The sequence below is a fragment of the Gymnoscopelus braueri genome (genome assembly GCF_963280865.1).
Source record: "Gymnoscopelus braueri genome assembly, chromosome: 9".
Classification (NCBI taxonomy): Eukaryota; Metazoa; Chordata; class Actinopteri; order Myctophiformes; family Myctophidae; genus Gymnoscopelus; species Gymnoscopelus braueri.
This window is the reverse complement of record NC_137610.1, coordinates 4,884,857-4,898,827: the sequence shown is the minus strand read 5'-3', so window position 1 is coordinate 4,898,827 and position 13,971 is coordinate 4,884,857. Positions and strand designations below refer to the sequence as shown.

General features: G+C 43.9%; 2 protein-coding genes across 2 annotated transcripts; both read left to right on the top strand.

Moving 5' to 3' along the window:
- Positions 1-35: 35 nt before the first annotated feature.
- LOC308091861 (apelin receptor A-like) lies at positions 36-1,103 on the top strand (the record flags this gene model as incomplete). The annotated part of the gene is made up of 1 exon (XM_080437602.1): positions 36-1,103. Exon 1 carries the CDS (start codon positions 144-146, stop codon positions 1,101-1,103), a length of 960 nt encoding a protein of 319 aa, XP_080293728.1. The 5' UTR covers positions 36-143.
- A 1,953-nt stretch (positions 1,104-3,056) lies between these two features.
- Positions 3,057-3,800, top strand: LOC308091409 (apelin receptor B-like; the record flags this gene model as incomplete). The annotated part of the gene is made up of 1 exon (XM_080437016.1): positions 3,057-3,800. One exon carries the CDS (start codon positions 3,057-3,059, stop codon positions 3,798-3,800), a length of 744 nt encoding a protein of 247 aa, XP_080293142.1.
- Between the last annotated feature and the right edge of the window lie 10,171 nt (positions 3,801-13,971).

Here is a 13,971-nt window from a genome sequence, read left to right as displayed (position 1 = left end):
GGACTGGGTCTATTACGGTCAGCAATACTTGTTTTCTTCTTCACATCTGACATTGTTGCTAACCTTAGTTAATTTGAACCTACAGCGACTAGATACTTTCTAACAGATTTCAAGTACAAGAAAAGATCATCAGAGAGGAACGAATGGAGATGGAGGTGCAAAATAAAAGTGTTTATGATTACTATGACTATGAGGAGAACCAGACGTCCATCATGATGTGTGACTCTTCAGAGTGGGGACCTACATATATTGTCATCCCAGTGCTCTACATGCTCATCTTCACCCTCGGCCTGTTTGGAAACGGAGTCGTCATCGTCACCCATTTCACCGCATGGAGAGCAAAGGAGGAACGGCCCACTGCTGAAGTCTACTTAACCAACCTGGCTTGGGCTGATCTCGCTTTTGTGCTCACTCTGCCTCTCCATGCAGTTTACTATGTCACGGGCTACCACTGGCCCTTTGGAATGGCAATGTGCAAGATCAGCAACTCCATGGCCCTAAACATGTACACCAGCGCTTTATTCCTCACACGTATGAGCTTTGACCGCTACCTGGCCATGGCCCGCTCCAAGGACAAAGAAGTGTCAAAGGCTTACCAGACAGCAACGTGGCTTCTGGCCGGTCTAATGTGCGTTCCCCAACTAGTCTTCCGCACCACCAAACACGATGAAACGGACGACCAGACCTCCTGCACCATGGACTTCAGCCTGGTGGCGACGGATAAGAACACAGAGAACCTCTGTCTGGCCGGTCTCATCCTCAGCCACTCGGTCATGGCATTTCTTCTACCTTTCCTGGCCACGATGACGTACTACTGCTTAGCCGCATGCACCGTCAACGGGGAAGACCGTCAACGAGTGATTACCGCACTGGTGGTGGCGTTCGCTGTCTGTTGGACACCCTTCCATGTGCTGAAGAGTGCCGACGCTCTCTCCTACCTGGACATGCCTTCTGACACGTGCGCCTTCCTACGCTTCCGCCAGCTGGCTCACCCCTACGCCACCAGTCTGGCCTACGTCAACAGCTGCCTCAACCCCATCCTGTATGCCTTCTTTGACCCGGTCTTTCGCACCCGGTGCCTGGACCTGCTAAAAAAGGATTGAATGCCAGCCCTGCCATCTCGCTATCCTCCCAAAATACAAGACACTCAGTCCCCAGACAAAAAGGTGTGACAGCACCACACGCATGTCACGGCGGGTCACAGGTAACAGGTGACCAATGATTCTGACCTGTCTGCACTTGAACAATGCAGGTGGTAAGTCAAAGTGTTTTAGCTAAGCTAAGTGTGACTCACCCATAATGTGTCACATTTTTGTGTTGATTTATAGATTTTATTTTTGTGATTTGAAATCGTTTTGGAAGCTGTTAATTTATCAGTATGAGTATTCAGCTTGGTCAGTAGGGGGCAGTATCAGAGCGTTTTCTTCCTCATGGGATGCTATTACCTGCAGACAGGAAGCTTACCATCATTCTGATGAGAGCAACCAGTCTGAAAACAACTGAAACGTTCTGTGTGCTTCTTTCTCATGTTAAACAGGTTAGTTTTGGTACATCAACTCAGTGAATGGTATCAATGTGATCATTATAACATTAAGCACACATTCTGATGGTGGTGCCTAACTCGGAAGTGTTTGCAAGATGTGGATATTGTTTGTGAATGAATCCAGTGCAGAACACAGTAGTTTGGCTGGAGCAATCAATGCAAAATTGCGACCTGAGTGCGCAATGTTTACATAGGAACTTCTGATCCTAATTCGAACTCCCATTAAGAGCTCCCGTTTTTGTAGATGTATCAATAATGTATTTTCGGATGTTGTGTGTGTTCTGTAAGAAGTTTGACAAGCTATTTTATTGTGTTTGGACATGGTTATATAAGTTAAGCTCTCAGGAATTGGTCAATGAACATTTCATTTCATTTCATTAAATTCTACTTGTAAGCGTATAGTACTTAATTACTCAAGTTTGTTTGTGAAGAAAAAAACAACAACATACTGTTGGAAATATGGGAATTTATTAGAGCGTAATATGTGTTGAACGGCTCACTTTAGGATATAGGCTTAACATTATATTATCACTTGATTTGCCTAATATGATATTGGTTGAAGTGACTGGTTGAAATGACTGCTGAGGCACACTCGAAGCCTTGCAGCAGGCAGAGGCCTTTTGTGGTTTTGAACAAAATGCCTCAAATCATGAACGCAGCGTGCAATTTCCTTGAAATTTTGCACGCACATTCCCACTAGGCCGAGGAAGAAATGCCACCCTTTTCACATTGACCTGTTATAGCGCCACCAACAGCACTTTTAAAAAAAAAAAATCATGAATCTGTTAGTTGTCATTACACACGCAGCCATGCCTTGGTTGTCCCACACAAGCCGCCACAGTCTCGTAAAACGTGTTTTGGGGTGAGCGTTCGACACAAATGCCAATCAAAGTGACTGTACTGGCCAATCACAGCGGGATCTTCCGGGACTTGGCAAAACACATAACAGCTGTACGGCGGCTTGTGTGGGACAAGTCACCACTCAGGCATTTCATGCGGATCTTCTGCTTTTGAGTGACGCTGTAGGGCAGGGGTCAGCAACCTTGAATGTCAAAAGAGCCATTTTGGACCAACAAGAAATACATACAAAATCTGTCTCGAGCCGCAAACATGTTTGAGCCTCATAACGAAGGCAACACAGGCTATTAATCCATTATTTCTTTGGCTATTCAAAAATAACAGATCTACAAGCTTGTAGCGCGGCACCGAGTGCCGTGCTACAAGCTATGAGCTATGAGCTATGAGCTTGTAGATCTCCTATTTTGTGAAAAATCGTAAAAATGTGTCTTTTAATATATATATATTATATTTAAAGAGATGTTTTTTTACTAAAATCTTTGCTTCTGGGGATTCTACAAATGTCTTCCCCTGGGACTGGTCTTTTTCATTCTGAAATACTTGTTTTCTTCTTCACATTGGACATTGTGGTGTCTAACCTTAGTTAATTTGAACCTACAGTGACAGTGACTTTTCAGAGTGGGGACCTACATACTCTGTCATCCCAGTGCTCTACATGCTCATCTTCATCCTCGGCCTGTGTGGAAACAGAGTGGTCATCTTCACCATATGGAGAGCACAGGGCAAACGGCGCACTGTTGACATCTACATAGCCAACCTGGCTTTGGCTGATCTCACCTTTGTGCTCACTCTGCCTCTCTGGGCAGTGTACACTGCCATGGGCTACCACCGGCCCTTTGGAATGGCAATGTGCAAGATCAGCAGCTACATGGTCCTGCTAAACATGTACGCCAGCGTTTTATGCCTCACATGTATGAGCTTTGACCGCTACCTGGCCATCGTCCGCTCCTCGTCCAGCACACAGCTTCGTACCCGGGGCCACACGAAGGCTTCCCTGACAGCAATGTGGCTTCTGGCTGATCTACTGGCTGTTCCCACTGCAATCTTACGCACCACCATACATGATGAAACAGTCAACCGGACCTCCTGCGCCATGGACTTCAGCCTGGTGACGACGGATAAGAAAACAGAGTACTGTCTGTTGAAGACCATCACCACACTGGTGGTGGTGTTCGCTGTCTGTTGGACACCCTTCCATGTGCTGAAGAGTGCCGACGCTCTCTCCTACCTGGACCTGGCTCCTGGCACATGCACCTTCCTAAGTTTCATCCTCCTGGCTCACCCCTACGCCACCTGTCTGGCCTACTTCAACAGCTGCCTCAACCCCTTCCTGTATGCCTTCTTTGACCCGCACTTTCGCTCCCGGTGCCTGGACCTGCTCAGCCTAAAAAAGCATTGAATGCCAGCCCTGCCATCTCGCTATCCTCCCAAAATACAAGACGATCAATCGCCAGACACAAAGGTGTGACATCACCACACGCATGTCACGGAACAGGTGACTAATGATCCTGTCCTGTCTGCACTTAAACAATGCAGGTGGTAAATCAAAGTGTTTTAGTTAAGCTAAGCATGACTTGAATTGAAACGTTTTGAATAAATTGTACTTGTAAGCGTATAGTACTTAATTACTCAAGTTTGTTTGTGAAGAAAAAAACAACGACATACTTTTGGAAATATGGGAATTTATTAGTGCGTAATTTATGTTGAACAGCTCACTTTAGGATTTAGGCTTAACATTATTATCACTTGATTTGCCTAAAGAAGGAATATTATATTGGTTGAAGTGACTGGTTGAAATGACTGCTGAGGCACACTCGAAGGCTTGCAGCAGGCAAATGCCTGCAGGCAGCAGGCATTTCCTGTATGTGAGCTGCACACGCTGCAGTACGTGACAAACTATATTTATTATATACTATATTTATGACTGATTATTAGTGAGATAATGACACTTCTTGGGGGAAGTTTACCCCCCCCCCCATGTATATGCCCAAATATGGCAATGCTGATACTGTCGGAAAAGGTGAAAAGTAAGATTTTTTGTGTGTATGTGGCTGTTGAAACAGTCACATACACACACATACAGACACCCCGACTTCTCAAACTTTCGCCTTCTCAAAGAGTCACCTACGTGCACACCTACGTGCACACCTACTCATGTCTAGGGAACTTCCTTAAGACCATACTACCCTATATAAGGGCTCTCATGAAAGGCTCCAAGGCTTTTTGGGCTTTAGGCTTTTTCCGGCTTTGGGGCCCTTTGGGCTCTTGGGTTCTTTTTGGGCAACTTGCTCAGATGGCCACACAATCCGCACCCAGGCGCCAAGCTGCGACTGATTGCCGTTTCCATATTATAATATATACATTATATAATATTTGATCAACAGCAGACGGGCCCCTAAACTGGACAGTGAGAGCATACTACAAGTTTCTCCGCATTATGAGGTGTGGCATTCTTTTTTGTAGCTGGAGTAGCTCTTTAAACTGGTGTTAAACATGGCAATTATTCCAAATGGTTAAAGCAGGGCTTATTTTCTGCCATTGTTTGGCTGTGCCGTGAGTGTTCCCTCTTCCCAGAGAGAGCTGTAGAGCCGGTTCAATTAAAGGTTGAAAAAATCAAATGCTCAGCTTTGCTGGTAGAATGGAGCTGCCCACATTTTTTATATTACTCCAACAGATTTTGTCCAAACATCACACAAATTGCTACACAATATCTTTATAGTCATGTGATCAAGGCGGATCTGTCCGATATTTCATATTCCATCCTAATTGGCCAACATTGGTTTCCAAAGTCTGCAGGATTGGTCCGTTTTGAACAAAATGCCTCAAATCATGAACTCAGCGTGCAATATCCGTGAAATTTCGCACACACATTCCCACTAGGCTGAGGAAGAAATGCCCCCCTTTTCACATTGACCTGTTATAGCGCCACCAACAGGTCTAAATTAGCAAAACAAATTTTTGGAACAAAATGCCTCAAATCATGAATCCAGTGTCCGCTTGGCATGAAAGGCCTAAGAAGAAATGGCACCCTTTCCACATTGGCCTATTATAGCGCCACCAGGAGGCCACAATAACCTACTGTACCTGACCTGGCGGAGACCTGTGCTCCGAGGGGCACCTTTTCAAAAAAAAATATGAATCTGTTATTAGCTGTCATTACACACGCATCCATGCTTTGGTTGTCCCACACGAGCCACCACAGTCTCGTAAATCATGTTTTGGGGTGAGCGTTCGGCACAACTGCCAATCAAAGTGACTGTAGGCCTACTGGCCAATCGCAGCATGTCTTTTCCGGGACTTGGCAAAACACATGGTGGTGTTCGCTGTCTGTTGGACTCCCTACCATGTGCTGAAGAGTGCCGACGCTCTCTCCTACCTGGACCTGGCTCCTGACACATGCGCTTTCCTACGTTTCCTCCTCCTGGCTAACCCCTATGCCACCTGCCTGGCCTACTTCAACAGCTGCCTCAACCCCTTCCTGTATGCCTTCTTTGACACTTTCGCTCCCAGTGCCTGGACCTGTTCAGCCTAAAAAAGCATTGAATGCCAGCCCTGCCATCTCGCTATCCTCCCAAAATACAAGACGTCACTCCCCAGACACAAAGGTGTGACATCACCACACGCATGTCACGGAACAGGTGACTAATGAAGTGTTTTAGCGAAGCTATAAGCATGACCTGAATTGAAACTTTTTGAATAAATTGTACTTGTAAGCGTATAGTAGGCCTACTTAATTACTCAAGTTTGTTTGTGAAGAAAAAAACAGCAACATACTGTTGGAAATATGGGAATTTATTAGAACGTAATTTATGTTGAACAGCTCACTTTAGGATTTAGGCTTAACATTATTATCACTTGATTTGCCTAAAGAAGGAATATGATGTTGGTTGAAGTGACTGGTTGAAATGACTGCTGAGGCACACTCGAAGGCTTGCAGCAGGCAGAGGTCTTTTGTGGTTTTGCATTTCCTGTATGTGAGCTGCACACGCTGCAGTATGTGACACATGGTCTATATTTATTACTGATTATTAGTGAGATAAAGACACATCTTGGGGGAAATTTACCCCCCCAGTATATGCCCAAATATGTCAATGCTGATACTGTCGGAAAAGGTGCAAAGTAAGGTTTTTCTTGTGTGTGTATGTGGCTGTTGAAACACCCACATACACACAAATACAGACAGACAGACACTGACTTCTCGAGCTTTCGCCTTCTCAAAGAGTCACCTACGTGCATACCTACTCATGTCTGGGGAGCTTAAGACCGTACTACCCTATATAAGGGCTCTCACAAAAGGCTTTAGGCTTTTTGGGGCTTTGGGGCCTTTTGGGCTCTTGGGCTCTTTTTGGGCTTCTTCTCCTGCACCTTGCTCAGATGGCCACACAGTCCACTCCACACCCAGGCGCCGAGCCGCGACTGATTGCTGTTTCCATATTATAATATATACATTATATAATATTTGATCAACAGCAGAACAGCTAAACTAGACAGTGAGAGCATACTACAAGTTTCTCCGCATTATGAGGTGTGGCATTCTTTTTTGTTGCTAGAGTAGCTCTTTAAACTGGTGTTATATAAACATGGCAATTATTCCAAATGGTTGAAGCAGGGTTTTTTTTCTACCATTATTTTGGCTCTGCCTATGAGCTTGTAGATCTGCTATTTTTGAAAGATAGTGAAAATGTGTGCAAATCTTTGAATATATATATATAAATTATATACATTTTTAACTCAAATCTTTGCTTCTGGGGGTCCCTGGCAGGAACACAATATTTTGAGATGGGGGTCCGCGGACAAATACATAATATTGGGGGTCCTTGACATGAAAAAAGTTTGAGAACCACTGATATTACACATAGATATTATAACATACCTTTTTTTGTTTTGAGTTACACATTTTCGCTTTAGAAATATATTCAAAGATTTGCACAAATTTTCAAGATTTTTCAACAAATAGCAGATCATAGTGCTACACTCGGTGCCGCGCTATGAGCTTGTAGATCTGCTATTTTTGAATAGCCAAAGAAATCTGAAAAATGACACAGATGCGTTCCCGGTCTTAATGAGTTAACGGGCACCTAGCTGAATGCTCAGGTCAGGTTTGTTAAACGTCTGGGCGTTGTTCGTACCTGCAAGCGGCCCTGTTTCTAGCTGAAACCCGTTGGCCCCACGGGGTCACAGAGGTCAGCACACTTGCAAGAAGTGTTGTTTATTGTTTGTAATGATGTCCCAGTAGATTTTACAGCGCATTACGACACTTTGATCTTTTGCACTTGCCCTGTGAACTGTAACACTAGTGTTGGAGGGTTGGGATTGCTGGGAAGGATCATAGACTGTAAAACAAAATATGGACAAAGGGTACCGTCACGTGACCCTTTGGTTTCTACAGACCAGCTTTGAAGCTATATTCAAAGATTTGTGCAAATCTTTGAATATATATATATATATGTTTTAAAGCAAACATTTTAACTAAACATTTTTAACTAAAATTAAGGTCCCTGGAACAAAATATTGAGATGGGGTTCGGCCTATACTTTTGGGGGATCCTTGACAATAAAAAAGTTTGAGAACCACTGATAGCAACATTATGTTCGGTTCTTCAGAAAATCGGCCTCGGGTCTTATTAATGTTAGACTATTTTGACATGCCCAGAACAGAGACGCTAGAGGGTTCATGTGGTTAATTCAAGGGCCCAGCTCCAAAATTGCCAAATACACCAAACATAATTGTTTCATTTTTTTATTCCAAAGCCTTTTGCATCTCATCTGTATTTCTCATTATTCCACATGGATGCGGACAGATGGGTTTGGACGTTTTAACCCATTAAGACCGGGAACGCATCTGTGTCATTTTTAGAATACTTTGGGTATTCAAAAATAGCAGATCTACAAGCTCATAGCGCGGCACCGTGTGCCACGCTATGAGCTTGTAGATCTGCTATATTTGAAAAACGTGCCATTTTTTGCAAATATTTGAATTATATATATTTTTAAAGCGAACATTTATAAGCCAAATACATATCATTTTGGGGGTCCTTGACATGAAAAAAGTTTGAGAACAACTGATATATAGCAACATTTTTATTTTATTTTAAACTGTTAGGATTTAGAAGACAATTGTAGAATCCCCCAGTAGCAAAGATTTGAGTTACAAATGTTCGCTTTAAAAAATATACATTAAAAGATTTGCACAAATGTTCACAATTTTTAAAAAAAATAGCAGATCTACAAGCTCGTAGCGCAGCACTCGGGCCGCGCTATGAGCTTGTAGATCTGCTATTTTTGAATAGCCAAATAAATCTTTAAAAGGACACAGATATGCGTTCCCGGTCTTAATGGGTTAAACCATTCAGCCATGAGTGTGAGAGACATTGCAACTGAGTCGAGGTAATAAAAAATAAAAAACCTTGTATCTCCCTATTTAAACTTTTATACGTTTTTTTGTAAATGAATGCTCTACTTCGTCATACAACAGCGTCACACATAAGCAGCAAAATCAACAACCAGCAGATTTGCAAGGTCGCAACGTGTTTTGAGCTTGTAGATCTGCTTTTTTTAATCTATTTTGGACTTATGAGGCTTTCCAGGCGACGGCGCCGATACTCTCCATGTAATTACACATCCAGTGCAACAGAAGGAATTTGTTTGGGCATTTCCATCAGCAGCCTTCATTGTCCCAGTTACACAGAGAGACACAATATTTGTTTTTTTGCATCTTTAATTAGCCCATTAAGACCGGGAACGCATCTGTGTCATTTTGAGATTTCTTTGGGCTATTCAAAAATAGCAGATATACAAGCTCATAGCTCGGCACCGAGTGCTGCGCTATATTTGAATATATTTATATTTTTAAAGCGAACATTTTTAACTCAAATCTTTGCTTCTGGGGGGTCCCTGGAACAACACATTTTGAGATGGGGGTCCGCGGGACAAATACATATCATTTTGGGGGTCCTTGACATGGAAAAGTTGGAGCACCAGCACCACTGATATAGCAACATACTGTAAAAAACATTTGTAGATATGTATATGGCCGTGGACCCCCATCTCAAAATGTTTTGTTCCAGGGACCCCCCCCCCCCCCCCAAAAAAAAAGCAAAGATTTGAGTTACAAATGTTCGCTTTAAAAAAGTACATATTCAAGATTTGCAAAGAATTTCACGATTTTTTTTTTTTTGCAGATCTACAAGCTCATAGCGCGGCGCTCGGTGCCGCGCTATGAGCTTGTTGATCTGCTATTTTTGAATAGCCAAAGAAATCTTAAAAATGACAGAGATGCGTTCCCCGGTCTTAATAGCTTAAAGTCTTTTCTCCGACAGCGATGCTTCTGTGAGTTTGATAAGGCGTTGATGAGATGCGTCACTTTGTCTGAACGGCCTTATTAGGTTTTCGTTTGAAAGATGAAAGCCGTTCACCTCAGACGAAAGTCGAAACTCAATTATCATATATTCCAGACCGAGGAATTCTGATGGTAACAAAGAAAAACAGGCTCGTTATTGGAATCTGTTGAGGACGACGTTTGAATGATTTAGGACGTCGGCCAAATATACTAACCGTATAATGAATTATAATAACCAATAATTTTTTTGTGCACATGTACTATACTAAGAATGAAGAAGGTTGTATTCGTCTCTAACTTACGCAGGCACAAGCAGCAAAATAAGCAAACAAATTAAACAAAACAAAAAAAATCTGCATTTGCTTGATGAAAACACAGATGTTCAAATTACACAGGAAAATTGCTGGCATAATCATATTTTGTTCAATGTGTGCACCCTGTGCACGTTGTGCCCTGTGATCTTACTGTGTATGCAGTGGTGTGGAACTAAGTATATTTACTCACGTAGGCCTACTGTACTTAAAGCGACACTATGTAACTTGTTTTGATGTTGCAGCAAAGTGTAACGTTGTCTAATCTGTATGGTAGAGTATGTTACTGTATGAACGTTGTGTTTCGCTGATGCCTACTTGTTCCTCTTAACTTGAAGCAGGCATAAAGACCAAAGTGGACATGGCCACAAGTGAGGAAATACGATATACCCAGATTCAACGCGTTGTCTTGGCATGATGCCAAGACAGCAGGTTTGAAAATACAAGGTTTGTAAATACATGTATGTGGCAGTGGTGGGATTTGAACCCACGCCTCCAGAGAGACTGGAGCCTTAATCCAGCGCCTTAGACCACTCGGCCACACTACCTATGAACATTGTGTTTCGCTGATGCCTACTTGTTCCTCTGAACTTGAAGCAGGCGTAAGGACCAAAGTGGACATGGCCACAAGTGAGGAAATACGATATACCCAGTTTCAACGCGTTGTCAAGACAGCAGGTTGATGTTGTGACGACGAAGCGTTAAAAGGAGGAAGCAGTTGTTGGACAACTGGCTTAGCAGAGGATGGTTTCGATCCATCTACCTCTGGGTTATGGGCCCAGCACGCTTCCGCTGCGCCACTCTGCTTTACATTCACCGGATGGGATTTGTGTGTCATTTGATCATCATGTTTGTTTGACAAAGGAGCATTTTCTTTCAAACTGACATAGAAACTGCATTGTGTGGGATTTGCCATCAATCGGGACACATCATGAAACGTCAGAACAGCAGGTTGATGTCGTGATGAGTAAGTGCTGAAATCAGGAAAAAAACAAATAGACATTACAGATAGCAGAGGATGGTTTCGATCCATCGACCTCTGGGTTATGGGCCCAGCACGCTTCCGCTGCGCCACTCTGCTCTGACTTATGCAAGATGGAAATTGAACCCACAATCTCTAGATTAGGACATTATGCACAATGCGTATAATTCATGTATAGACAGAATGCATTGTATAGTCAAGGAAAAGCTCAGCTTAGACCTCCATTACGAGCAAAGTGGTGAATCTTCGGAGAATAGTGACTTCATGACTAGCTCTTGGGCATCTGCAGAAGACACAGGCGTTTGAAAGCAAGGTTTGTAAATACATGTATGTGGCAGTGGTGGGATTTGAACCCACGCCTCCAGAGAGACTGGAGCCTTAATCCAGCGCCTTAGACCACTCGGCCACACTACCTATGAACGTTGTGTTTCGCTGATGCCTACTTGTTCCTCTGAACTTGAAGCAGGCGTAAGGACCAAAGTGGACATGGCCACAAGTGAGGAAATACGATATACCCAGTTTCAACGCGTTGTCAAGACAGCAGGTTGATGTTGTGACGACGAAGCGTTAAAAGGAGGAGGCAGTTGTTGGACAACTGGCTTAGCAGAGGATGGTTTCGATCCATCTACCTCTGGGTTATGGGCCCAGCACGCTTCCGCTGCGCCACTCTGCTTTACATTGACCGGATGGGATTTGTGTGTCATTTGATCATCATGTTTGTTTGACAAAGGAGCATTTTCTTTCAAACTGACATAGAAACTGCATTGTGTGGGATTTGCCATCAATCGGGACAAATCATGAAACGTCAGAACAGCAGGTTGATGTCGTGATGAGTAAGTGCTGAAATCAGGAAAAAATCAAATAGACATTACAGATAGCAGAGGATGGTTTCGATCCATCGACCTCTGGGTTATGGGCCCAGCACACTTCCGCTGCGCCACTCTGCTCTGACTTATGCCAGATGGAAATTGAACCCACAATCTCTAGATTAGGACATTATGCACAATGCGTATAATTCATGTATAGACAGAATGCATTGTATAGTCAAGGAAAAGCTCTGCTTAGACCTCCATTACGAGCAAAGTGGTGAATCTTCAGAGAATAGTGACTTCATGACTAGCTCTTGGGCATCTGCAGAAGACACAGGCGTATGAAAGCAAGGTTTGTAAATACATGTTTGTGGCAGGATTTGAACCCACGCCTCCAGAGAGACTGGAGCCTTAATCCAGCGCCTTAGACCAGCGCCTTAGACCACTCGGCCACACTACCTATGAACGTTGTGTTTCGCTGATGCCTACTTGTTCCTCTGAACTTGAAGCAGGCGTAAGGACCAGAGTGGACATGGCCACAAGTGAGGAAATACGATATACCCAGATTCAACGCGTTGTCAAGACAGCAGGTTGATGTTGTGACGACGAAGCATTAAAAGGAGGAAGCAGTTGTTGGACAACGGGCTTAGCAGAGGATGGTTTCGATCCATCGACCTCTGGGTTATGGGCCCAGCACGCTTCCGCTGCGCCACTCTGCTCTGACTTATGCAAGCTGGAAATTGAACCCACAATCTCTAGATTAGGACATTATGCACAATGCGTATAATTCATGTATAGACAGAATGCATTGTATAGTCAAGGAAAAGCTCAGCTTCGACCTCCATTACGAGCAAAGTGGTGAATCTTCAGAGAATAGTGACTTCATGACTAGCTCTTGGGCATCTGCAGAAGACACAGGCGTATGAAAGCAAGGTTTGTAAATACATGTTTGTGGCAGTGGTGGGATTTGAACCCACGCCTCCAGAGAGACTGGAGCCTTAATCCAGCGCCTTAGACCACTCGGCCACACTACCTATGAACGTTGTGTTTCGCTGATGCCTACTTGTTCCTCTGAACTTGAAGCAGAAGTAAGGACCAAAGTGGACATGGCCACAAGTGAGGAAATACGATATACCCAGATTCAACGCGTTGTCAAGACAGCAGGTTGATGTTGTGACGACGAAACGTTAAAAGGAGGAAGCAGTTGTTGGACAACGGGCTTAGCAGAGGATAGTTTCGATCCATCGACCTCTGGGTTATGGGCCCAGCACGCTTCCGCTGCGCCACTCTGCTTTAAATTCACCGGATGGGATTTGTGTGTCATTTGATCATCATGTTTGTTTGACAAAGGAGCATTTTCTTTCAAACTGACATAGAAACTGCATTGTGTGGGATTTGCCATCAATCGGGACACATCATGAAACGTCAGAACAGCAGGTTGATGTCGTGATGAGTAAGTGCTGAAATCAGGAAAAAAACAATTAGACATTACAGATAGCAGAGGATGGTTTCGATCCATCGACCTCTGGGTAATGGGCCCAGCACGCTTCCGCTGCGCCACTCTGCTCTGACTTATGCAAGATGGAAATTGAACCCACAATCTCTAGATTATGACATTATGCACAATGCGTATAATTCATGTATAGACAGAATGCATTGTATAGTCAAGGAAAAGCTCAGCTTAGACCTCCATTACGAGCAAAGTGGTGAATCTTCGGAGAATAGGGACTTCATGACTAGCTCTTGGGCATCTGCAGAAGACACAGGCGTTTGAAAGCAAGGTTTGTAAATACATGTTTGTGGCAGTGGTGGGATTTGAACCCACGCCTCCAGAGAGACTGGAGCCTTAATACAGCGCCTTAGACCACTCGGCCACACTACCTATGAGCGTTGTGTTTCGCTGATGCCTACTTGTTCCTCTGAACTTGAAGCAGGGGTAAGGACCAAAGTGGACATGGCCACAAGTGAGGAAATACGATATACCCAGTTTCAACGCGTTGTCAAGACAGCAGGTTGATGTTGTGACGACGAAGCGTTAAATGGAGGAAGCAGTTGTTGGACAACTGGCTTAGCAGAGGATGGTTTCGATCCATCGACCTCTGGGTTATGGGCCCAGCACGCTTCCGCTGC